This window comes from Photinus pyralis, unplaced genomic scaffold, assembly GCF_008802855.1.
Source record: "Photinus pyralis isolate 1611_PpyrPB1 unplaced genomic scaffold, Ppyr1.3 Ppyr1.4_LG1, whole genome shotgun sequence".
NCBI classification, from domain to species: domain Eukaryota; kingdom Metazoa; phylum Arthropoda; class Insecta; order Coleoptera; family Lampyridae; genus Photinus; species Photinus pyralis.
The window spans coordinates 53192309-53218224 of NW_022170249.1; the positions used below are offsets into that span (position 1 = coordinate 53192309).

The 25916-nt window shown below is 40.4% G+C and overlaps 4 protein-coding genes across 4 annotated transcripts; 1 reads left to right on the top strand and 3 right to left on the bottom strand.

Moving 5' to 3' along the window:
- Positions 1-526: 526 nt before the first annotated feature.
- Positions 527-2535, bottom strand: LOC116162662. Its single transcript, XM_031476323.1, has 2 exons — positions 1241-2535; positions 527-1182 (listed from the first exon to the last, which is right to left on the bottom strand). The coding sequence occupies exons 1-2, from the start codon at positions 1365-1367 to the stop codon at positions 527-529; spliced, it is 783 nt and encodes a 260-aa protein (XP_031332183.1). The 5' UTR covers positions 1368-2535.
- Positions 2536-10709: 8174 nt separating this feature from the next.
- On the bottom strand, positions 10710-15695 carry LOC116162670. The gene is made up of 4 exons (XM_031476333.1): positions 15475-15695; positions 12755-13240; positions 12207-12713; positions 10710-11589 (listed from the first exon to the last, which is right to left on the bottom strand). Exons 1-4 carry the CDS (start codon positions 15693-15695, stop codon positions 10710-10712), a joined length of 2094 nt encoding a protein of 697 aa, XP_031332193.1.
- A 1847-nt stretch (positions 15696-17542) lies between these two features.
- On the bottom strand, positions 17543-19711 carry LOC116159129. Its single transcript, XM_031472056.1, has 3 exons — positions 19578-19711; positions 19466-19523; positions 17543-18580 (listed from the first exon to the last, which is right to left on the bottom strand). The coding sequence occupies exons 1-3, from the start codon at positions 19584-19586 to the stop codon at positions 17766-17768; spliced, it is 882 nt and encodes a 293-aa protein (XP_031327916.1). The 5' UTR covers positions 19587-19711; the 3' UTR covers positions 17543-17765.
- Positions 19712-20489: 778 nt separating this feature from the next.
- LOC116162678 lies at positions 20490-22277 on the top strand. Its single transcript, XM_031476345.1, has 3 exons — positions 20490-20616; positions 21603-21683; positions 21740-22277. The coding sequence occupies exons 1-3, from the start codon at positions 20490-20492 to the stop codon at positions 22195-22197; spliced, it is 666 nt and encodes a 221-aa protein (XP_031332205.1). The 3' UTR covers positions 22198-22277.
- Positions 22278-25916: the final 3639 nt, after the last annotated feature.

Below are 25916 nucleotides of genomic sequence, written 5' to 3' on the forward strand. Positions count from 1 at the left end.
TTCTTTAGCGGAGGGCAAATTTACATAGTGCAGTTCCCTAGTTTACAATTGCTAGCAGGATGGCCTCAGCCCTATCATCGATTTGGGATCCCAGGTGCAGTGAACGCTGCATTTAACACTTATTCTGGACGCACACTTATTTACCATGGCTCGAACGAAGTGATCGAGTTTGATGATTGCAATAATAAACCGAAGAATCGATTGATATACACCCAAACATTTCCTTACATGCCTAACAAATTGACATCCGTGTTTAAATATATTGATGGTTATCTCTACTTTATTGATAACAACAATAAATTTTATAAATATAGTGAATTTTCGGAGCAGGTGACTCAAACAGGAATCCTGGATTTATCTTTATTTAAGATTCATTGCGCTAATAAGGGGCTACTAGAACAGCTTTATGATGTATTATCTAATCTCATCAAATTTGATAAGCATGTTAAACCTTATTTACAACCTAGACGTAATTAGTCTAAATGTATTGATTGGTTGATAAACGAAATAAATAGCACATATTTAATCAAGCTCTTTTATTGTTTTTCATTAGCATTTTATCTGTTACATCGTTTACAAATCTTTGAGGGTGAATATTTATAATTTCTGTCAAAAAAGAAAAATCTGTTAAACATTGCCGAGAAAGTAACTTTTTTAATAACTTAAGATTTTGACAGAAAAATTTTCCTCTTGCCAAAATATTTTCTTCGTCGTACAGCCCATCCGAGCACAGAGCATCCGCTACTTCACTCATAAAGTCTTCATAGTGCCAGTACATCGCATAATCGTTTAGAAAATCCAACTTTTGATGTACCACATTTATAGCGGAGAGGAAACGATTTACCGCTTCTTGGGTTAGCACTATGGAATTTGATCCTTTACTTATTCTTATGCCTCTATCATGATTTTCACAATCAGTCAACTCAATTTTTATACAATGTCCTATGAAAACTTCATGCCCCAGCTGATCGGTATTTTTAAGCATGAGCCGAATTATATGCTCCGTTTTAATAGCGGAAATATCTCGCCATTCGTTAATATTAAAATGCAGACAACTTTCTCGAAGTGGAAGGTAAAATATTCGCACCACTGGCTCGAAGCAATTCCTCAATAAATTTCCCACTTCAAGTAAAGTTGTGCAATCGAGAAACATGGACCATGTTGATATTAAATCTTCTACTCCTATAAAACAAAGGGTTTCATTAAAAAGGCATAATTATTATCAGCATGATGATATTACCATTATACGCTTCAACTAACTTCGGCGTGGGGTTATCGATCCAAGTAAAGTTAGCATTCGTCTCATCATCATTCCATAAATAATCTTCTACAGCATGTTTTAGCATCGACTGTTGTTGAACATCCATAATGACTATTGTACTACGGAACGCTCGCAACTAATGAATTTCAACATAAATATAGCCCCGCTTTTATACGCGAGTTTGGTCACCGCCTTATAGTATTAAATTCATGTGTACGCACCTTTAACAACACGTTGAGGATAATCTTCTTCCTGTTTATCTATATTAGCAAACTAGCGGAAACCGCAAATATATATTTCCGTTATCATATGTTTTGAATCATTGTAGTTCTAATCGTTTCATATGCAACTTTGTACAACGATTGATTTGGTAGGTAAGTTAGTACCTATATCATTTTCTATTATAGTAACGCAAATACCCTTTTCTAGATTAAAATGGATCAAGTCCTTAATAATATACTACAATCGGAAGCGGAACAAGAAAACAATTACAAGAAAGCAAAGAATTCATTACTACAATTAGCCGCTAAGGACTTATTGCAGATTTGGAACAAGTTACCTAATGCTTATCAAAATGATCGTGAGTTACGTAATCGAATTCGTTGTAAAAAACATTGGAACCAACCGTGGCAGCGAATTCATATTGATGGACCTGCTCCTATAATGCCACACTGTATGCAGTGTATTCGAGGTGAATAAATTGCTTCATGCTCTTCTAATTTTATTCGTTCCTAGATCTAAATACGCATCATGTTGAAATAAACAATTAACGCTATTTGTAGAGTTATTTTCCTCCTCCACCTCTTATACATTGTAAACCCCCGCAAGCAAACAAGTCAACCCCCCCCCTCACGTCACCAACCGACCCCTACGCACCGCCGATCAGGTAGACAAACAGCATTACGTCCTCATAGCATACAACCATCCCAGAGGCGCCATCTCTTATACATATGTTACAAAATGCACGCCATCTTTATGCTATTTATCTAACACACACCCACATGATACCAGCCCCGACATACGTCACAACATGTCCGCCATCTACAATACCATTGGCCCACACGTACCCACGTGACTAAACCCTCGTCTACCATTCGCTGTGACGTCACTTCCTGGTCCCGTACATACATTGCTATTCTACTCAGGGACATAAATGAAATGTTGCTGCGTTTTAGTGAGGTGTACCAACGCGTAGACGCTTTGCGAAAAACGTATGACTCTATTTTTTAATTGTTTTTCTGTTCGCCATAGTGTATGTAGTGTAAATATTTAGTTTTAAGTTGTAAGTAAATACGTTCCGTGGACTAGGCCTACAGGGGACACTACGTTAAAAAAAGTTCGCCGTAACTCTACCTCCTGGGTGGTGTGGCTACGGGTTTGTATTGTACGTTTAAATTGTCATTTTCGATTTTACTTGTAATGTTTTTTCATTTATTTCTGTGTGATAATAAATATAATCAAATTTTGTAATGTTCTCGTTCATGCATTTCTGTGTGTTGTGCATTTGATAATAAATATAATTAAAACTTGTTTTGTTCATTTATAGTTTCTATTTCAGAATAGTGAAGTGAGAAAGATAGCCGCAATAAGAGAGAGAGAGAGAGAAGAGAGTATGAAGTCATCAATATTTTTAAATTATACTTCTTATTTTTGAATTTCCCTCCATTTGCCGCCATTTTGTTTTTTGATTAGTGCAATTTTAATTATTCATTACATATGTGTAATTAGTTTTCTTTATTGCGCTGCGAATTAAATCGATTAACCCACGAATTAAATTAATTAGAGGAAATTTTGGAAAATCAAACCGCCAATTAATTTAATTAGATCAATCAAAACAGCGAATTAAATTAATCGATCCGTGAATTAAATTAATTAGAGTAAATTCCTAGGAATTAATCTAATTAAATAATAATCAATTTAATTGATGACGTCAGCAATTAAATCAAATGTCAATAAAGCCCAAAATCGTACCAATTTTTAATTAATTAATCAAATCAATGTCCAAGTTCCAAGAAATTACTCAAATTTCCCAGAAATAACCAAATTAATCCCCAAAACACTCGCCCGTGGGCGACCGGGTCAATCAACTTAATTGACCTTGATTGACCCCGCGAATTAAAAAAAAAAGTGGAGGGGATACGGAGGATCTATTCTAGTTATCTGCTTTAAGTGAAATTCAAGTTAGCCCAGTGTATAAGAAAAAAAGGTCATTGTTACTTATCCTGATTGGCAAAGTAAATTTGGTGTCATAAATAAGGTTGAATGTGAGAAAATGTCCTTCATTTACTACTTCATTTAAAATTGGGTTTATCAATTTGACGTAGCGGAAAATTCTGTATACATCTTTTGTAGTTCTAAGTGGGCAGTACGAGTTTCTGAAGATGCCGTTTGGGTTTGTAAATTCGCCAGCAATGGTTCGTAAGCTTTCATTTTCAGAGATCTTATGAGAAGCGAAATTCGAATTTACGTAGATGACTTACTTATTGCGACCAAAACGTTAGCCGAAAATTTTGAAAGAGGTATTCCGAATAGTACAGTTCCATATATTACAGTTGAGGTTGAAGTTTTTAAACACAAAGTACGGACGATTTCAACAATTCGTTTACTTCTAGTTCTAACTCCGAAAGGGAATCTACTCATCTTTCCACTAATACACGACTCGCAAAAATCAATCTCTTGTACATTCTATTTTAGGCAATTCAAATGATATTTCATAGAGATTAGATCTTTTGCCTAATCCTAACAATTTGTCATCTCTATCAATTAATTTCACACAAAAATTCTCAAACATGACCTTAATATTTGACATTTCTAATTTTTTAACAGTTAACAAATTGTTCCTTAATTGTGGTACAAAAAGAACATTTTTCATTGTACACTTAATACAATTTTTACCAACAATACTTATTACCTCAATGTTTCCCATGGCTACTAGAAACTTCTCATTTTTAGCAATTGCGATCTTAAAAGGTTCCTTTACCATAACTATACTTGAAAAATAAGATTTTTTATTAATCATGTGATCAGTACAACCAGAATCATCTGTTCTTTATCTGATTTGTCTCAACGATTCTCACTGTAGCTACTTCTGAGATAATTGTTATAGCTGTTTGGAACTCCTCGACCTCTCTAACTACCTCGCTGCGTCCACGAACGTCGATATCTTCCTCGGTTCGCATTTAAAAAAGGAATCCAAAAATTAGAAAAAAGAAAACGAATATGGATAAGAAATTGGATAACACGTAGGCACCAACTTGGAGGATCAAATCTCCTCATGCAACAATTAGCTGCAGAAGATCCAATGGAATATCGAAAATTAATGCGAATGACACCAGAGAATTTTACTTTTTTAGTTGAGAGAATCGCTGATGACATTCAAAAAACAGATACCATCATGAGAGAAGCAATTCCAGGTAATATAAAACTGCAACCCTATCTTTTCTGGCTGCCGGACATAGCCTTAGAAGTCTTCAACAGTTTTACAGGGTCTCTATGCTAACAGCAATGACCCCCCAGGCTGAAATATGTGGTAGCCCCACCTGGGTGGTTTTCATGTACTGATGTCACACATAGGGTCATTCTCGCACTGATAAAAATTGTCATGAAAATGATCTCTCTCCCCAGGCTCAGAATCAAATTTAGTTAACGTGTTATACGATTTTGAGACATCCATAATACTACAGCCTGATCCAAAGCAATGTAGAGAAATCAGACATAAGGTCTTTTACCAACTGGAACAACTAAAAACACGAGGTCCTACCGCTAAGCTATGAGTCCAGTATATAGAAATGATTGACCTCGTTAAACTATTGTAACGGAAAGGCTCCAGACGTGACGTCGCCTTTGGCGCTCTGGAATTTTCTAGGCGCGCGATAGTGGGAATGTTTGCGACGTATCTGGTAATTACGTTCTGGACTTACATTGCTTGCGTGTATAAATGGTTGCGGACCGAACATCGCAGGCAGTTTACTACCGAACGAGATCGAGTACGGACGAAACATTGAGCGCGAAAATCTGATATAAATTGCGAAGTGTGATATAAATAGTCGATATAAATTGTACAGTTTTTATAGTGTTTTAGTTTTGTTTAATAAATATTGATATAAATCGAACCCGAATTTATAAATCACGTTACACTATTCATTCTGGCTGAGAGGACTGGAAATTGGGAGTTGCTCCTGGAAACAGTGTGGAGGATGCTGCGTTATTTTTATACCACAGGACACTTCCATTACTCAAAATGCGCTCTTCGGAATATGGTAAACTTTGCCTCTGAAGGTTGTTTTACTGTACGACGGACAGCTACCAAATTTTGGCCAGGGACGTGGACGTTGAACAGTTTCTAATGAGGAGCTGGATGCTGCAAGGGGGCCTGACTCAGGATCGTGGAGTACAAGAAAGTATTCAAACCAGATGGACCATGTCATTGACAGCAAGGCAGCCTGTTTGTGTGCAAATAGAAAACTACTGTGGTGTTTCAATTGTGACCTCCCATCAACATCATGAGCTATCAAGTGTATGAAATAAGTATGAATTAAGAGAGATACTAAGGATGTGCAATTCTTTGTGAAAACTCAATTGAATAACGAGATAATAGCTAGACATAGAGGCTACGATACGAACGCGAAATTGATCACCACGAGTATTTCCGCGGGAATACTCACCGCGAGCCCCGAAATGGCTTTATTGCGGGTGGTCAGCGCCAGGGACCCCAGTTTGGCCGTCCACCTATGCTGGCGATGTGCAGGAATCGGCCATTGGCGTGGAGCATGCCCGGCCCCTCAAGGAACCCTATTTTGTTCCCGATGCAGAGTAGTGGGGAGACTGTCGGCGCGGTACCTCTGCCGTCCGGATTTCAATATTCCGTCCTGTTGTCCCGTCCCCGAGTTTTTTGTTTTAGGTTACCGTGCCCACTCTTTTCTTTCCGAATAAAGGTGTGTAACGAAGCTTTAATCGTGCCTAATTATTTTCTCTCGTTAGGGAATTTGCCGGTAGGCCATATTCTGTTTTAGCGTTCCAGACCGCCGCCATTTGCTGGACCTGACAGCCGAACACCTGGGTTTATCACCTTCGACTGCGACTACTTCCGAGGCTACCGAAACCGACCGTCCGTCCGTTACCGCCGACATCGTCCAGACGCGAGATCGTCTGGTGGCGCCCGAGTCCGCCCGTCCGTTCCATGTACCGCCATTGTCCACCGTCGATTACCGCTGAATAAATTGAAATAAATACGTAAGGTGTATTATAAGACTAATTATAATAGACTCAAATAATAATCACACTAATTGGGTTTTAATTCCGACAGCACCGGCCTATGCGCGAACGGCCAAAGTTCGTCGCGTAAATTTTCGCGCCCGAAAACAATTACATCAGGTGTTTAAAATATCAGTGGCGCACTAATGAAAGGGAATATATATATATATATATATATATACACAATATGCCGCAGAGAATATGTACTCATAGATTCGGGAGTGTGGAGGGTACGTGATACTTCCCTGCAAAGAAAGACTTGATAACCTGTTCCTTAAACCCTATGTACCATCATGGTAGTTTTCTGGACGTGGGAATAGAAATGTCGTGTACTGAGGCCGGGCCATACCCCCAAACCCCGGGTGACACTTTCCCCTACAAAACGTTCAGCAAGGTGGCTTTTGGGAAAGCATTTGTCAAACCCTCTTTTCCTACAATAACCGTACACACCTGGGGTTTTAGAATACCCCCCCCCCCGGCACCTTCAGGTCCATTTCCCAGTGAAGGAGGTATCGGCAACTCTTTTCTTACAACCCTCAGTACTTTTATCATAGTTTTCTGGAAATAGCAATTGATGTGCTGTGTACTGTCCTCCATAGAGCGTTTAGCCTTCAAGACTCTCATTACAGTTAGAAGATTATCACATCTTCTTCCCCAATTATAAATTATGCGGAGAATGTAGATCCAGGAGGTCTGTATAGTGTAATACCTACTCCTCAACAAAGAAGGACCTGACAATCCTTTCCTTCGCATTACCCTCAGTTCTTTCATGGTGGTTTTGTGGAAATGACAATAGAAGTGTCGTGTGACTACTGCACTACTTATTAATATCTTATAATCCTTTTACAAAACTGTCATGGGTTAGGGTTAGGTGGAAGAGCAGGACGCGATATCTATCGTCGACTGAACCTCGCCCAGCTCTGTTATTTATAAGTGGTAGTTTTTAAGTAACATTATTATATATTAGCCAAGAGCAATAAAGACAATTTATTATTATTATTACTGAGGCAAAATCGTGGTGTGGGCGAAAGTGATACCGGAGAATCTGGGCACAACACTCCCCAGCACACGGCACTTCCACTGCCATTTCCATAAAACCACCATGAAAGTAGCGAGGGTTACACGGAGACATCGAGTCTTTTTTTCTCTGGAGGTATTACTAAACGATATTCCGTACAGACAGACAGATGGATAGATATACCGGCAGGCAGACAGGCATATGACAAAAAGACAGACCGACAGAAGACAAAAAGATAGACCGCCAGACACACGGGCAGACAGACTGACAGACCGACCGACAAACATGTTGAATCTCTCATGGTGATTTTCTGGGAATGCCATACCTCCCAGACCCCTCGGAACGTATCACCCCCCCCCCCCCAACGTTTAGCCCATAAGGCTCGTATGAGAGCTCCTGGAAAAATATTATCAGATCTTGTTCTCCTAATAAGTACTGCAAAGGTCGTAGGTTCGGGGGTGGTTTTCTGGAAATGGAAGTGATGTGTGCTATAACTTTCCCCCTCAAAACTCTTATGACAGTTCTTGGAAAATGATTTTTAAATTCTCTTCTCATTTGACCAGCATTCCATCCTTTTTAAATCTTGTTAAGCCCTCCCCAAGGCAACTGTTTGCTTCTAGAGTATTTAAGACTCACTCCAGAAACTGCACTCGGTCGCCCTACTGTGATACTCGGACGAGATCTTGAAGATCTCGTCCGAGAATAACAACTTCTTGGAGTGGCTCGGTACGGTGATAGGGAAAATTTCCACCACTATGAGAGGTTTCACACTTCCGGTAGCTCTGAATTTGAATTTGTTCGAATTTTGGAGCTTTTGGAGATTTTTGGGGGTGCGCAGTCTTGACAATCGAGAGTGTGTAGGGCAATTTCAAAATTCGAGTAAATTTAGATATGGGTAGATTTTGGCGTGCCGGGGTAACATGAGCTCCAAACCGCAGAGTAAGATGCAATTCGACCGAATTTTAGTGCGCGAGTTTCCGAAGGAATCGCCTAATTTTGATACACTTTGGGGGGGTTCAGGGATTTTGATTGACATTCAAAGAAAAATGGTTCTCTTAATTAATACAGAATAGGAAGGGATTTACTTCGGGGATTTTTAAAAGGCATTCGGGTCTGGGTGCGTTCACTGTGCGGCGAGGGTATAGGTAATCTGGGCCAGTTTTAGAAGAGAACGAGGCACCGCGTAATTGGTCGCGAGAAAAGAAATTTCATTCGGATTTCGCCAGAGCGCTGGGTCCGAGAGGCGTCCACCGTAAAGGGTGTTCTCTAAGTTTTTCTTCAAAAAGAGATGGTTGTAAAGGAGAATATCATTCACCTTAGGGTTGTGATAACCCTTTTGACGGCTGCCTTGCCGTTAATTTCAAATTCTTTGATCTGCCTAATTAATTGTCACGAGTGTGGGATGACTTTAGTAACGTTTTTAAGGCTATTTAAATAATATATGGGGGGTCCATGAGGCTTAGGTAACCCCATCTTTCTCTTATAGACGTATATCAACAAAAAGTTCGTCTTGTGCCTACGAAATTTATCATTTACCGAACCCCCTGTAGAAACGATGACAAGTTGCGACGGGCCAATCGCCAGATGTATATTGTTTAGAGGTATTTTATGTGTGTAAATCATTCGATATTAGACTAAAAAAGCGCGTTATTTTACACTTATTTTGCAAAAGGTATTGTGTCATATCCACAGGTTATGTAAACGCACTTGTAGATATTGCATTGATTGCCGATCGTTGCTGAAATTGTCAAGTAGACAACCTACTTAGGTGGGTGACTTAAAATGTAATAACGAGAACAGAGATGACTACGAACCTTCCAAGAAGAGACACGTATAAGTAAATAGTTAATAGAAGAAATGGTTGTTATTAAAAGTACTACCTAATGACCCTCCGAACATAACAAAGGGGCCCATATTAAAATGAGTCGCGTATAGTTGTATACTCGCTCACGCGATGATGTGGCAGTCTACATGCAGCAACGCTCCCTTCAGTGCGCATAACCAACCAACTAGTGTGGCAGTTTTCGCAAAGCCGGTGCCGGTGAAGTTGGGCTGAAAAGTAATGCGGGGGTGAGTTTTTGAATTTTAAATCTTTTGGTGCATGCATCATACGCAAATTCGCAGTCGTGCCGTTTTTATCGAAAAAATACTATTTCGTGGATATACGAACAAAATGGCGTCCCCTAATGTAAACAGAACGGGGTTCTGCTCCAGCCGGCTGGCCATAGATCGAAATTCGTATTGATTGAAATTGTTTAATTAATAAAATAAAAATAAATAAAAATTCAAATATTAAATTCCCGATGTTGGGTATGTAGCCACCTCCACCGTCTGTCAAATCCTCGGTTGACCTTTGACTCTGGTATGGTGTTTTGTTTTCCCCAACTCGGAACGTGCGGTGGATGGGCAAGTGCTACTAGTTCGCTGTGACGATAAGAGTTATTACCACATAAGCCCGGATTCTTATCAAGGCTCGAGGAGGTATCAGGTAAAGGAAGTATCGGCAGCTTTCAATACAATACAATACAATGATTTTTATTGAGCAGTAACCGACATTTTACAACATTTTGTATTTTACCGGCTTTCCCCCAGTTCATTTTGTCGCCCCGTAGGTTGTCTTCTTGCATTTGTTTCCCAGTGCCGCTTAGTCTATTGGCGAGAGTAGGGGGAGTCGTTCCTAGGGTTGAATTGAATTGTTCCCGAAAATATCCGCTCGGCACGCGCCCGGGTCTAAGCGTTTCTATGTCTCCCCCTCCTCCCGCCGTGTATTATTATGCTAAAAACTTAATTATTCTACTTAATTAAACTGTTTCGAGGGGCGCCGCGGTGCCCCCGTCCGCAGTTGTCAGGGGTTAGGCCCCTGCCGGTGCTTCTTAAGAGAATTTATGTAAACCCGCCCGAAAGTGCATCAATGTACTCCGGTCGGGTTGTCGGGAGTGAGGCTCCCGCCTTCTGAAAAACCTAATTATTTCATTCTAACTAAACTGCTTCGAAAGGCATCGCAGTGCCTTTTTCCCCAGTTGTCGAGGGTTAGGCCCCCGCCGCCTCTCCTTAATCATTTGATTTAAACCCGTCCGGAATGCCTCAATGCACGTCAGTCGGGTTGTCGGAAGTGAAGCTTCCGCCAGCCAATTTAACTCCCGATTCGTGTCCGTGTCGTTGCAGTTTTCGCCGTGTTTATCTCGCCTCGCCTCTCGTCGTTGGTCTCGGTCGCTCTACCTTCCGGCTAAACTGGGCGAGTTCGGCCCACCACTCCTTTTCGCCCGCCAGCAGGGTGACGTCCTCCAGGGTTCTCGGCCACCTTAATCCCGCCCTCGTAAGTCTGGCGTCGGCCAGTCCGCGATGCGCCCCTTCGGTTGGGCACTCTAGGAGGACGTGCGCCGGATCTTCTCTGTCTGCGCCGCACTCGCATTCTGTATCCTCTCTTCTTCCTATACTTTCTAGGTATACACCGAAGTTGCCGTGACCGGTTAGAAGTTGAGTAAGTTGCGGAGAGAGCGGTTGAGGCACCATTTCTCGTCGTATCTGGATCGTCGGGACAAACTTGAACGTGAGCCTTCCGGTTTCGGCTGTTGCCCATTGTTGTTCCCAGTGCTGCAGGCTTTTCTCTCGCAGTTTGTTTTTTACTCTCGCGATTGGTATTTTGTCGTACGCGATCGGGAGCTCGTCGTCGGTGGCCGCTGATTTTGCCAGTTCGTCTGCTCGCTCGTTTCCTGCGTGTCCTTTGATCCAGTGCAGTGTTACGGATATTCCGACGTCTCTCGCCTCGCCTAGCTTCCTTCTTGCGTCCAGCACTAGCTCCGTGGGTCTGGCCGCCCCGGCGATGGCTGTCAGCGCCGACTTCGAGTCCGACAGTATCGACGTCTCCCGCGCGCCTCTGTCGACCGCGTGCTGCAGGGCCTCTTTTATCCCGAATACCTCGCACTGGAAGGCGGAACTGCCGTCTCCGAGCCTCGTCTTCTTGGTCGCGAGTTCGCGTTGCCCGCGGTACGCCACCATTGCCACCCCCGCTTTTCCGTCGGCCTGCGTCGACCCGTCCGCGTATTGGCATTCTGTACTATTATTCAGAGCAGCTCTGGTCTGATTCACAGTATACTATGGCTTCACGTTATGCGCAATTTGATAATACATTATATACTGCGATTCAGAGCACCGATATGGTTTAGTGTTTGTTTTATTACTAAAATCAGCTAACCACTTGTCACACCAAACACTGTTAATATCTTCACCCGTTTTTTTTCGCTTTAAATCCCTGTTCTACTAGTTCCAAATATTCGATTATTGAAAACGTATTCTCGTTACACATTTGAACCAATACCTCTTTATAGATCATTCTAGTCTCGATTTTAGTGCAGTTTGAGAACCTTGATTACACACAAACAACAAAAAATATACTTTTCTTGCAAAGGTAACAATAAAAACATACATCTTGTAAGTGTATGACAATCAAAAACCAAAATTTTCTCCCGCGCGATCTGACGTTCTTTCTGAATCACAGTATAAATTTGCTATATCGCAGTATAATTTGACTCAGGCCCACGCGCTTTATAGAACTCTAAAGTGTAAACCATATCGGTGCTCTGAATCGCAGTATATAATGTATTATCAAATTGCTCTTTACGTGAAGCCATAGTATACTGCGAATCAGACCAGAGCTGCTCTGAATAATAGTACAGAATGCCAATACGCGACCCGTCCGTGTATATTCGCAGGCGTGCGGCGCTTTCCTCCCCCTCGACGACGCTCCATTTACGTGCCGCTTTCCCGGGATGTCCCAATTCGGAAGGAAGGGCTCTTCTCTCTGCGGCGCGCCCCGGCAGTCCCGTCCTTGCCGCGCGTCTCCCCTCGCCTCTTTTTGCCCATTCTCGTCGTACGGTTTCCCTGATCAGCACGTCGATTGGCAGCACGTTCGCCAAAACTAGGGCCGCCTCGGTAGACACCGTTCTATAGGCTCGTGTGCTGCTTTGACGACCAGCGTCCTCTGTGCGCTGAGTAGTTTCCGGTTTTCCCTGACTCCGCATTTTTCGCTCCAGATCTCGGCTCCGTACATCATCGCCGGCTGTATTGCTCCCTCTAGGATTGTTACGAGCGCCGGTGCTCGTATGCCCCACGTTAATTTTGCGGCTGCGGCGATCCTGTTTGTGACGTATCGTGTCTTGAAGGTGACGCGTTGTATGTGTTCTTTAAAGTTGAGTCGGTTGTGTATGTGGATCCCCAGGTACTTTATGCTGTCCCGACAACGAATCCAGCCTCCGCCGAGGCGGAATGACGGTCCCCTCTGCTGCGGTCTTTTTCCAAAAAAGACGACGTCCGACTTCTCCGCGGCGAACTTGAGGTTGTTGGTGCGTGCCCACCCGTCCAGCGCCGCCAACGCGTTGTTGCCTTTGCGCTTTAGGTCCTTGTACTGTCGCGATCTGACGACCAGCATCGTGTCGTCGGCGTATCCGGTCATCGTGATCCCCTCCGGCAGCTGTACCTCGAAGATGCCGTCGTATATGGCCTTCCATAGGACGGGGCCGGAGCAGCTTCCCTGCGGACATCCTCTCTGCACTTCTCTCTCTACCGTCTCGTTTGCTAGCGTCACCGCTGCCAGCCGGTCCCTGAAGAACGATGCCGAGAGAGCGACCAGGCTTGGTGGCACCCCTTTTTCTCTTGAGTCTGTGCAGGGACTCCCGGCGGCCAGGCGGTGTCGAATGCGGACCGGATGTCTAACGAAATCGCGACGCAATAGTCGCCGGCGCACAGTGGTCCGGTTTTTAAAAAAGGTGGACTTAGGAACGAAAGTGACAATTTCGCTCGGAAAATAGCTATTTGTGTATTAAGAGCGCAAAATGATATATTGTCGATTGAAAGAGACAGTTGACGCGCGACGAAGGAGCGCGGCAATCTCTTGAAATCGACAATCAATTTGCGCTCGAATTACACACAAGATTTTTTCTACAATCGAGCAGTTCACATATTTCCAGAAATTTAAATTTTTCACTCAAATCATATTAATCTTATGCCCAAATGAAAGATGTCATTTACTCGTTGTCATTGGATACTCTGAGCAATGCATATTTGATTTATAGTTAATAATTGGGAGAGCGAGCGTTTTTTCTATTTTGTCGCTTATAAGCGACAAAGTGACATTCCTCGAAAAAGATGACGTTTGCGTTGTCAAATACGAGCGCAAATGCCTACTTTGGATATCGATTGTAGAAAAAAATTTTTTCCTATGGAAAATTCAATTCTGATTAACATTTGTTCAGTACATTTTTCATATAAATGCGTCGTTCACACATAAAAAAATATTGAAGATAAATATGGATGGGGGGAAAACAATTATATTAATTTTCTCCGTCCAGTATCAAAGTATAGCAGTCAAACCTTATGTTCTTGTAAGAACATATAGTCCTTAACACCACGACATAAAAACTTCTTGCGTATTCTTGCGGCCTTGGTGCCTACATGACTTGAAATAGGTATTTAAAATTTTACTTGTGGTTTTTTGTATACTTTTCACAAGTGTTTCCATGCAAAATAGCCTTACAATGTTATAGCCAACCAACGAATTTTGTTCGGTATTACATTCTTACAACGTGTGACCGTATAGGTATGTTTGTTTTTAATACGCCAATAAATGATTGCTTCGTTCGTGAAAATTCTTTTTAAATATGTTATTATTTGAAACACAAAAGTAACATTATTTTAACAAAAAAAATTAATTCCGGTGATAAATAAACCTATACAACGAAATATCGAAGGATCCTCAGTATTACAATCACTTTTTCAATTACCATTAATTTTAATCTTACAAACTACATTTTAACAAAAATGCTACAAATTCATATGTTGGGCATTGAGATAATTCTCTTAATCTTGTTCTCAATTAACTTAGTCTTTTTCCCAACGACCCCATTGCAAGAATAACAAATTTGACATGTTTGGATCAAAATCCATGTGGCCTCAGAAAAAGAATTTAACATCTTTGAATCACACACATGCGGTTATCAAATGTACATGTGAGCATCAAGATAATGCGTTTGAAAGCTTGGACAACTTGAAATTTATGTGTAATGAATAATTTTGGGTATATTTTTCTCTCAAACTTTTGATCTAGACCACAAAGAAGAGATATATTGAATTGTTACACCTCTAAGAGTCATAGGGAATGAAATATGTTAATTTCTATTATTATGAGTTCGCAGTTTTTCCTGTTCCCGATTCACTCGAAGTCCTATAACTTTTGTTCCTGTTTAACCAGCTTCCTGAAAATCAATAGCGTCCGTTCTTGATGTCCAAAGTACCCGCACATTTAATTTCAACACAATCGGCCACTTTTAAAAAGTGTTATAGCGCACACGGGCGGACGGACGAACGACAATACAAAACTATAAAGGATCTGAAGATCCTTAACCGTACCGCGCGCGATGCTTCGGTGTCTAAAGGTCGGTGAAGGGGTATTTTGGAAGCTATAGATCTAGGAGTATGCTGCCAGATTAGTATAGTATTTTATTATTGTAAATCTGTTTCTATTGCTTCTGTAGCTTCCTCAGGCAACAACAGAAGTTCTATAGCTTCTGGGATAAGATTTAATTTCTTCGCATAGCTGTATTTTGGTCGAATGTGAGACAGGTATGGATCAGAGCTTATTAAAAAATTATGGAGCAAGTCTTCATTTGTCTTCACCCTGTTGAATTTTCTTGTTTGAAATTCACGAACCCGTCTGAAGTCTTTATTTCTGGCTTCTCCCGCTTCTTCCGAAAGAATGCCAATTGGTAACAAGCCAAAATAATTACAAATGTCTGCACCATGTACAAGTAGTTTATGCACACTAGCTGGCATATAGAACCAAGGATAGAGATGAACCATAAACTCAGCGGTCTGTCTGCAGTAAATTCGAAATTTTTCAATTTTGATGGCACACCCAGATGAAATTACTTGAAGAATATCTGCAAACCGCTTCAATAGATTTTGGTCAAGATTGGTAATCTCTGCAGACTTTTCGTACTCTCTAAAAAATCTTCTAGCCGTGTTACCGTCGTTTGTGGTTCCAAACCCTTGCTTGACCACATCCACAAGTAGCCCCATCTGCTGTTTGAATTTCTGTTGTATCAATTGTTTCTTCGCCGCTTTCAGTTCTTTGTTCAAACCTCGTGCACTCCACAACTTGAAATCCATGTTATATGAAATGTGTAGAATACACTCCATGCAACGAATCCACATATGGAAAGAAGAAAGTCCATATTTGTAAACATTTTCCTGAGCAGGTCTTGAAAACACTTCTGAGAGCTTGTTCATTTCAGTGGGTTTAGCAAGACAAATATTACAAATAGATGCAGTAGATGTGTCTGTAATAATAGTGGACACTTTCCCATCGATCATTGTCATGTGAAGCTCGTGACTATCTCAATCGCATTCCATTTTGTAGGTATCAAATTCTCTATTTCTTGATTCAAAGCAGCTTCTTCTTGCTTAATGTATTCTGCAGTCTCCTTACAAAATTCAAACTTAATGGGCCTGCAATAATGAGTTGAGGAAGGCTTTGGATTCTCCCATATGATGGAGGATTTGGAAACCAACTTCAGTGGCATTAAGCTAGCCATAAAAATACTTGAATCACATAAATACCCATTTTCGCTTCGTTGCTTTTACGTGCTTTGTGAAGATGCTCCGTCGAATCCCCATTTACTTATTAATTTCAAGCCTTCAGATGATGATGATTCCACTTTACTATCAACAACTTGAAGAATCCTTTGGACAGTCAAATCCAACAGTGCTTGTAATTTCACTCTTGCTCCCCTTTCAATGATCTCCAAATCTTGTGGATAACATCTCTTTTTAGCTTCAAGAAGATCGTGATACGAAGGCAAAACTGGAATTTCATAATCTGACAGAGCCTGCCTTAAGCACAAGTATTTCCGTTTGGACAAACTCAGTGAAGTATACAATGCCAGTGCACGATCTTCATCAAAAGTCGTTTTTTGACTCTTGTTAAACAAAACGTTCCGAACCACTTTAACCTTTTATGATTTTTTGTTAGGTGTTCTACAACACATGTAAAATCATTTTTCTGCTCCATCTTTAACCTCGTCACTAATGCAAAGGTAAGTTCTTCTATGGAATAATCCAAAAGGGTTTACGGAAGTTTCGCTCCCAACATTTTGCCCCTCACATTTCGCCCACAGTATTTCGCCCCCGGGTATGATTCGCCCCCATCAGTTTTGCCCTCGCACAGTTGACCCCCGGGAAATTTCGCCCCCACGCATTTAGCCCCCGAATGTTTCACCCCTACTTGTTACTTGCTCATAATAAATTTAAAAATAGTAATTTTAATCGAACTTTTTTAGCTTCCTGGCTCGAGTTAGGTGGCTATTGCGATCGCCATTTTTTGGACATAAAAATTTTACCAAATGTAGACGTTTTAAATCATTTTGAGCAACTTTTAAAGAATAAAATTTTGTCCGTGTGTTGTATCTAAGTATGTACGTACGTTGGCGATTTTCGACAGATTTTGTTCAAATTTTGGATATGTAGCGTATATTAGGCATACGGAAACGAAAAATTACGAGCCGGATTTTCGAAAAAAAATTTTGGAGCGCCACAACGGCATTGAACATAGAAAATAGAAACCTAAAATTTTTATTAAGTTATTCGAAAGATCTATTTTTCTGTGTAAACCCTATAAAAATTGTGCTAGGTTTTATTACAAAAAAAAACTGAGAAAAAAATGTCAAATTTCAAAAATTCGTTTTCGGCAAAATTAGACATGTGGTGACGTCACGGAATGCCTATAGATACCCCTAAATCGGGCAGAAAACGACCCTTCTATAAAAAGAGTCAACAGAAATATAATGTAAGTTCCTGGAATAAGTATTGCTGACTAGCAATAATGCGAAATAAATATAATTTAGCACGAACCGCGATTTTTGGAGTTAGGAAGCTGTTCTGTCAAGAATGTTGCACATTTATTTTTATTTTTTAAGCATGATGTAGGTACCTAAGTAAATCAAAAGAAACACAATGTTAGGATGTTAGGTAGGATTGAATAAGTTTGTGAATGATACAATGAATAACGTTAATAATGTATAATTAAGAACATAATACAATAAGATTGAATATGGACCTGTGCAAGACATCCACGGATGGTGATTAAAATTCAAAATTGTACGCTATACCCCTGAGGTAATCTATCAAATTTCGATTGCCTAAGTCCTCCACAATACGCAGTACCCTTGCTGAAATAACCGTTTATTTCTTGTTTCGCGCAGTGGGGGCATTTCCGGCCAAGATTTGCACCATTTCAAAGTTGTGGAGACCTTGCTGTCGTTTCAGGCAGTTAATGAAGCGGTAGATGTTAGGAAAAAGTGAACCACAGGTCTCTTGAAAGCTACGGTGCCAACCCTCGACGTCATTGTTGGTGCGATGTTGACCATTCAGTGTCCGTTGATAAACGTTCCAAAATTGAATTGGAAACAAGGGGGCCTGACGTCCTCTTCGGTTAATTCGACCAATGTAAGTGTCCTCGAAATAGTTGGCAATGGGTAGTGCTTCCTGAGGAAAGTCCGGATCGTCCAAGAGATCTTCAAATGATTGTGTAACCCTGTCAGGGGGAAGAAAAGCAAGAGAGGGTATCATTCGAATCCAACGGGAAAATTCGTGGTCATTCTGATAGCGCGCTGTTAGTCCTTCATTTTGAACTTTTCGCCAAACAGACTGTGATAGGTGGAAGAAGCAGCCCGTCTTTTCGATGTTTGGAAATTCCTCATCAAACGCCTGAATCGCAGCCTGCTCGAAATCAGTCATTAATCTTCGTGGCTGAAGACCTGGCTGTAAAACCTTAATATGCTGTAGCATTCGTTGATATGTTGCTTTGGTCTTGTTTGGCAGCAAGGCGTACAGCGCCGGAATAACGAGGCCGCCGTGCACTACGTGAATTGTGTAGAGTTGCTGGAATAAAGCTGGCGCAGAAGAAAACGTGCCGTCGGCGAACCATTCCTCACTTCTAAATAATAAGTGGAGATTTTGTCTTGTTCCAAACATCAATATTCGGTTGGCTTCAATCCCTGAAAAAAGGCGGCATCAATAATTGAAGTACAGAATGTCAAAAAATATCTACTGCAAAGGATTTTCAGCGATATTGTACACGGAAGTTTAGTAATATCTAAAAGCTACATGGAGAAACCAATTTTGATACTTCCGGTTTCCGGAAGTTGCCGGAAACAGCCCTTTCCGGTGCCAACTTTGTAATTTTAAATGGAAAGGGGGATCAAGTGGAGTGTCCTTAGAAAGATCTTTTTAAAAGAAACAACTTTTGCTTAAAACGTTTTCGTATATTTTTTATCGTTTATGAACATTTGCAAGTTTAACGCGTCTGACCGACGTTCTCCGGTAGGTAATGTGCCCATGAACAAAAGAATTTCTTGTAGGTCATGCTTCATTTTAAGTCAGGAAGACATTTCGAAAATCTTTAAAGGTATATTGTTCATAAGCGATAAAAAAATACACGAAAACGTTTCAAGCAAAAGTTGTTTATTTTAAAAACACCTTTTTAGCGACAACCCAATTGACCTCCCTTACCATATAAAATTACAAAGTCGACTATGGCTATTTCCGTTAACTTCCGGAAACCGAAAATTTCAAAATTAGTTTCTCCATATAGCTTTTAGTTATTAATATTCCTTCCGTGTACTATATCGAAGAAAAACGGCTGGCACAGGTGGGCTAAAACACCCTGTATATATAGGTTAATTCAGAACTGTTTGATGCTTTGTTCTCGAGATATTTGTGCAAAAAGAAAACTAAAACCGCGTAAGGATACAGAATAACCCACGAGTTTTTTCCATCCCTTATTTTTTTGAGGTACACTATATCGGATATTTCAGGAAACAGAGCCATATTAGGTATTTAGCCAAAACATATTTTTTTATAAAAATTGAAAGAGAACTTACCCGAGTCCCACAGAAGAAATTGATGCAAAGTGCCGTCAATATTGATCTCCCGAAACTCCTGTGGAATGTTTAGTTGGTCAATGGTTTGAGGTAGTCTTGGCATGTTACCAACTTTTCTCATCGCACGAATGGACCTCTTCAAGGAATCTTTCCTAGGTAATAGTGCAGCAACGTTGGCGTGGGCCTCTGAAACGACCTCAGCGAGTATTTGTTGTGCGTCTCCTGGGTCGTCCTTGCTCTGGTGCACACTTCATTGACTAGTCGGACTGCTTCGGGTCTTGCAGCCTGCGCTGCATGATTATGAAGATTCACCACTTTGATGACTTCACCATTCATTCCTTCAGTCCATACGCGTCCTTTGCATGTTGACCGCTTTTCGCAAACCCAAATTGCATTAATGTTGTCCCTCGTCTTTTTAGAAAATAAATAGAGATGGTTTTCGTAAACTAACTTCTGTTTCCCACGCTTAGAAATAACTGAATTCATATTTAAACGGAGGCACTAGCAGAACTTCACCGTTAACTAACTGATTTGAACTGGCAAAGCAGATTCTTTGCAATGCAGAATACCCATCTTCGTAGCCATCAATAATGAATATTACCTAGGTACCTGTTTACACAAACAAGATCTTTTAATCCTACAGGTCATTTTGCTATTGTAATCACCTCTAGGTGGGTAGGTACCTGTTTAATGGCAATGCTTTTCTTCTATTATTGTGACCCTTCAGCTTACTAAAAATAGTTCCAACTGGCCGTTTACCTCACATAGATAATTAATCAAGGTTTGGAAATATTATTTCAGGATGCAATTCCAACATGCGGATAACTCCTTAAAAGTATAAAATAATAAATATAATATATAAAGTGATAAATAAAAGTATGTTTACCATACTCTTCCACGAAATTTTAAACGGATAAAACGCTTAACTTTAAGTTTATAACGTATCATTTCTATTGGTTTTACATATCTCGGGGAATGATCATGGATTATGCTTTCTTACCTTCATACCCATAACCAACCTAATATGAACTTAGATATTGAGATTTGGGGGGCGAAACATCCGGGGGTGAAATGTGTGGAGGAGAAACTTCCGAGGGGCGAAAGTTGCAGGGGCGAAAGTACCGGGGGCGAAATGCACCTGGGGGCGAAATGTGAGGGGCGAAATGCGAGGGGCGAAATGTGAGGGGCGAAACGTTGGGGGCGAACCTTCCGGATCCCGAATAGGAGTGTAACCTATTTCTTCAGTAACCTTCGTGGTGACGTAATATTTGTGGGAATTAAATAGAAGCCTCACATATTTTGAGTGGTTTTCGTTTCTTAACTTTACAACCATGGTTCGCCAATAAACTTCTGTGGTTGGTCAAATTCTGCTCTTTCTTTGCCGAGTCATCACTTTGGAAATCTTTTTTATTTAAGACTGCCTTCGATTCTTCTTTTTGACAAAGAAGAGGACAGTGTTTTCTTTGGCATTTGTTGCATTTTTCATTCGGCCGACATCTTCGTGCAATATGACCAAACTTCGTGCACAAATGACAAAAAGCAGATTCTGACAACCGCTGCTTTCTTTCTTTTTCGTAACGGATGATACCTAAGCTCTCTAATGCGCGTAACTGCGATTGCTTTCTTTAAATTTTATAGCAAATGTTACATTGACATTTTAATAGAAGTGAATCAGTAGGGTACATTGCTCTTTAACGGTGAGGGTAGATAACGTTATCACTTTAACCGCAAGGATAGATAAAGTGAAACAGATAATTATTCTAATGACATCTGTCTTATTTCAAATGGGACGCGAAGCACGACATAAAATGGCGTTCAAAACATATGACAATGCTGTTCCTATGGAAATGACCGCGACGGCAGAACCTAAGCTTGCTATTTTTGGCGTCTAAATTAAATTCAGAATTTTCAGAAACGTTACAATGATTTATATGGCTTCTGCCATAAAATAAAGTTTTGTATTGTACAAGACGATAACGGCAAACTAATTTGAGGTACTATGCGGTCAAATATGAGAGCTACGTGAGCGGCGCGACGTCTCGGTCATGGTAAAATAAACCATCAGGCGTATCAGCCTTTTATAGTTATTATATTCGATGTCTAAAATATTTAATTGTAATATTTCGTCCTTTTGCAGTCCAGGAAAGCGAACCTTCATCCAATGCCGCTCCAGCCAACCATCTAGATTGGAGGAAGGCAATCTTACAACACTTAGACGGTAACGCAACCATTTCCCTCGCTATGTGGTGTATCAATACTAATGTATTTCTTTAGTTGCTGATAATAACGGAGGAGGCTCGCCACTCTTATCGGTGCTGGTGAATGACCAGAATGAGAAACTCAAATCGGTGGTCGAAACACTACAACCTAGCGATCCCAACAGAAAAGTGGAAGTTACATCGTTTCTGCTTAACAGAAATACGGGCTCCGAACCCAAAGTAAATGAGAAGTTGCGTGCCTTCAAGCTCGTCGATGACAAAGAGGTGTTAAAGATGTTCAACCGCACTAGCGCCAGTGCCGCTCTCGATGCGATCGACACCGACCAAGACGCCATTCGTACTGCTAATATTAAAGCAGGCAAACACAATGTCCGACTGTCACTCAAGAGGAAGTCTTTTATCTTCGGTCGAAGTCAGCAAGCCAACACCGCATTGGTATTGCTTCTGGCAACTGGTCGTTTAGACGCTGCTAGTGAATTACTTAAGCTTTACGCTGCCTCCTGTTCACACTAAAGAATGCATTACGAAAATGGAAATAATAACATTATGTAATTACAATATTGTAATGTAACAATAAATTTTGTACTTTCCAACCGCTGCGCGCTGTATGGTTGAAATATCTTATGTGTGTGGTGTGGTTTTGATTTTTGCTGAACCTTGCCTCAATGGTAGCAAAAAATAGTTTTCTTAAAACCTGGTGGAATAAAAGAAATACACATTCCTTGTTTATTCTTTAAACACAAACCTTAAAATTTACTCAAAATTAAAGAATTGCAAAAGTTAGGCATTCCACAACAACCCTCGGGGTGAGAACTGGCTGTTCATACGCAAAATGCCAGCCTACAGATGAGTTGAGCGATCAACCACAGCTATTCCCGTCCGTCTCAAAAAGGATTAGTAATATGATTCAACCAAAAAACCTAAATGCAATTCAATACTTCCCACTAAAGTAAATGGTCAAATATGTAAATTAAACTTTGTATGCGTAATCAAAATGTAACAACAATTGATCAAACATTTACACAAAAAATGATAAAGGTTTCAAATAATGAAGCGCCCTTGCAATAGACGTGATTGACGTTAGATGACAGCAGTTTCAAAAATAAATTAGACAATGCGTTCGTTACGGTTCAGCTTAAGATGGCCGGTAGAAGCGTTCGTGCTCTAGAGCAGTGTAGCACATTCTGGCGCCGTCACTTTGGCGCGGCGATCTTGTCACCAGGAAACTTTTACGCAAAGGCAGCTTGGAATTTTTCTTAATGCAACAATGAAATTCCCAAATGGTTAGATGCTCCAAAAGATAATACCTGGGTTTTGCGCTAAAGTGTTTACTAATACACCTTTTTCTGACCTTGCCTTGCACGGTTGCGACAGAGCATCTGAGATAATCCTACACGTGCTTTGTTTTTGTTAGGAAATATATTGGATACCTCAAGCTTAAGTATGATCTTTGCTGATTGTTTACAGTTTTCCAATCTCAATATCGTGCATCCTGTAGAACTCATTGTTTACAGTATCGGGATCATTCCAAAAAACAACTGTCAAGTGCTTTCGATTAGATTGCACTGATTTATTGCGACGCATTTGCCGTAAACAAGTAGATAACATTCTCAGGAGAAATGAAAATGTCCAACACGCGAAGGGAAATCAAAGTGGTTAGAATTGAGATACACTTGAGGGTTATACTGGGATAGTCGTATATAGTTCCAAAACATTTAAATAAATAAGATACGAACAATAAAATTTTAATCTTGAGTGGATTGCAAAAAATGGCAAAGTACATGAAAACAAGTTGATAAACAACAGATTTTCAAGAGCCTTCTAATGACTTTAGTCTTTAAAGCCGTACCAAAGGTTTCAAGAGTCAGCAAGAAACCTCAGAGATTTCTAGAGTCATCAGGAGTGTTTTGGAGTCCTTTACACGTTCATAAATGGACGAATATTCTTTAGAAGCCCTTTTTTTGAGTAAATATTTTGTTATGGAAACCGTCGTTTTCTGGGTTACTATTAAAAAAGTGTGGCATTCAAAAGGGATGGTCATAGTTCTGTATTTTCGCTATATATTGTTAAAAATTTATAATGTTGAACTATTGATGGAGGGATTGAACGTGCTTGATGAAGAAATTTTTACGTTATTTCTTGAGGAGGAAGCGCCCACCGAAACAGATTTGGTAGGAGCAGCGTGACAGGTACCAAAAGAGGTATTCCATCTTGAAATTGGAATACAATGGATACCTGAACGATAATTATGACGTCGTGGAAGACGACTCCTGCGCAGCGTCCAGCACTAGATAAGCGAAGTTTCAACTGTTTGCTATACAGTTTAAAGCTTTCGATGGCCCCAGAGATCAGGTTAAAAACGTAATGCAGTTCCTGAAAAACGAAGTGAAAAGTGAACAACGAATCACGCTGTCGTCAGAGGGTTTCTTGTTCAAAACTAACGGCGCAGAAATGATCATTTAAAGCTTTGCAGAACAACCTATGGGAAAACCACTGCCTCTCAAATTCAAAAAGATTTTCCTACGGAAAACGGTATAATAAGCATAAAATATGGTGCAATATCCAAAATGTACATACAGGGTGTTACATGACCGTATGTAAAAAAAATCGGGTGATAGAGGGAATCAAGACAAGAACTATTTCCAAATAAACCGAGGGTCCAACGTGTTTCGTTTGGGAGCCACCCCCAAAGAAGTGGTGAAATTTGGATTTCTTCTTTAATGTTTTTCTCAGCAACCATAAGAGTCTTCTCATCGATGGGTCACACACTGGCTGAGCAACACTTCAAAGACTTTCGAGGATGTATATGTATGTATTTTGTACGTATTTTGGAACTCCGTATCTATTAACACCCGGGCGACTTTGAATCCTTCCAGTCCGCTTATTATGATTTTCAAGGTCTGGAAAAACGCACGACTCCCTGTCCTATTTGTACAGGGGGATTCAGATGGAGTAGAGTGTGGTGACCCCTTTTCTTTCATAGTGTTATTAGCCCGAAGTTCGGAACAGGTTAATGTTACATGCGATTTGCCCCAAATTACACATTTTTTTCGGAGTCGACAGGGTCGTTATTGATGACCGGATTTTAAGTAACACAAACAGGCGTTCTTTGCAAATAAAATTCCTCACAGTTTTTGTAAGCTTAAATATGGACCCTTAAAACCACAGTGACTTTATAGAGACAGTGGCGACAACAGAGTATTATTTAGTTTTTGAACATGAAAATGATGAATCTGGAATTAGTTTTTGAAAATTCGAAAAAAAAGTTCCACTGCAATTCTTAGCCGGACAACGAAAATGGAGAGAATTCCACGAAATTTGTTGTGTGCATGTTACGCACACACATCGAAAAGCTCAATGAGCGAAAATAAGGCCCAGAACGCGTTATGGACGAAGCATAAAATGACCAAACACCGAAATTAAATATTTTTCCGTGTTATAGTCGTGAACTTATGCTCATAACGCGTTGTGGTCATTTTAGAAGCGAGCATAATGCGTTGGTTCATTATCTGTTTTAATTAAAAATTACGTGTTCTATTTATTTTAACGATATTATTTGCTTGCTGGTCACTTTATTTTCATGTTAAAGGATTGCTGTGTGCAATGGAATGCGGTCAACTACACTGCCCACAAAACACTTATCAAATAGGGCGAATAAAAATTGCGTAAAGACACGTACACGCTTTTCGACCGTCGCGAACCAGCCACGTTTTTTCATTGATTCCAGTATTTAACGAAACGCCACTTCTACTATTAAAAATCTCTTTCTCCAGGACTTTCAAATAAATCCGCCCATTACAATTAAGGCCTCAACACACGAGTCGGTTTTCACCGAGTCGCCCGACGACCGGCAACCTCCTGTTATTTAATAAGACAATGTATTATGGTCATTCTTCAAACGAAAAAAACGCGTTCTGGCCGCTTCTAAAATGACCACAACGACTATAACACGTAAAAATACTTCATTTCGGTGATTGGTCATTTAGCTTCGGCCATAACGCGTTGTGTGCCTTATTTTCGCTCATTGAGCGTTTTCGATATTTGTGCGTAACATACATACTTGATGAGTTAAGGAACAAAGTTGTCGAACAGTTTTTTAATAGGCGACATTTTCAATTAACTACATGCGAAATTAGATTACTCACTAGTAAGCGGGGGACACTTTGTAACCCGAAGGCCCAATCTTCAAATAAGTACAACTTGTGTTAGAAAAGTTATTTTTAAAAAAACCA

Excerpts from the sequence above, each read along its gene's own strand:
- LOC116162662 (XM_031476323.1), bottom strand. The coding sequence starts at position 1,367 with ATGGATGTTCAACAACAGTCGATGCTAAAACATGCTGTAGAAGATTAT. Across the intron at positions 1,183-1,240 it reads GTTAGTTGAAGCGTATAATG|GAGTAGAAGATTTAATATCA; the intron begins GTAATATCATCA and ends TTTGTTTTATAG.
- LOC116162670 (XM_031476333.1), bottom strand. The coding sequence starts at position 15,695 with ATGGATTTCAAGTTGTGGAGTGCACGAGGTTTGAACAAAGAACTGAAA. Across the intron at positions 13,241-15,474 it reads GACCAAAATCTATTGAAGCG|ACATCCGGTCCGCATTCGAC; the intron begins GTTTGCAGATAT and ends CGATTTCGTTAG. Across the intron at positions 12,714-12,754 it reads CGTTGTCGGGACAGCATAAA|AACACATACAACGCGTCACC; the intron begins GTACCTGGGGAT and ends TCAACTTTAAAG.
- LOC116159129 (XM_031472056.1), bottom strand. Across the intron at positions 18,581-19,465 it reads ATTTCTTCTGTGGGACTCGG|GGATTGAAGCCAACCGAATA; the intron begins GTAAGTTCTCTT and ends GCCTTTTTTCAG.
- LOC116162678 (XM_031476345.1), top strand. The coding sequence starts at position 20,490 with ATGAACTTAGATATTGAGATTTGGGGGGCGAAACATCCGGGGGTGAAA. Across the intron at positions 20,617-21,602 it reads AATGCACCTGGGGGCGAAAT|TCCAGGAAAGCGAACCTTCA; the intron begins GTGAGGGGCGAA and ends GTCCTTTTGCAG. Across the intron at positions 21,684-21,739 it reads AATCTTACAACACTTAGACG|TTGCTGATAATAACGGAGGA; the intron begins GTAACGCAACCA and ends GTATTTCTTTAG.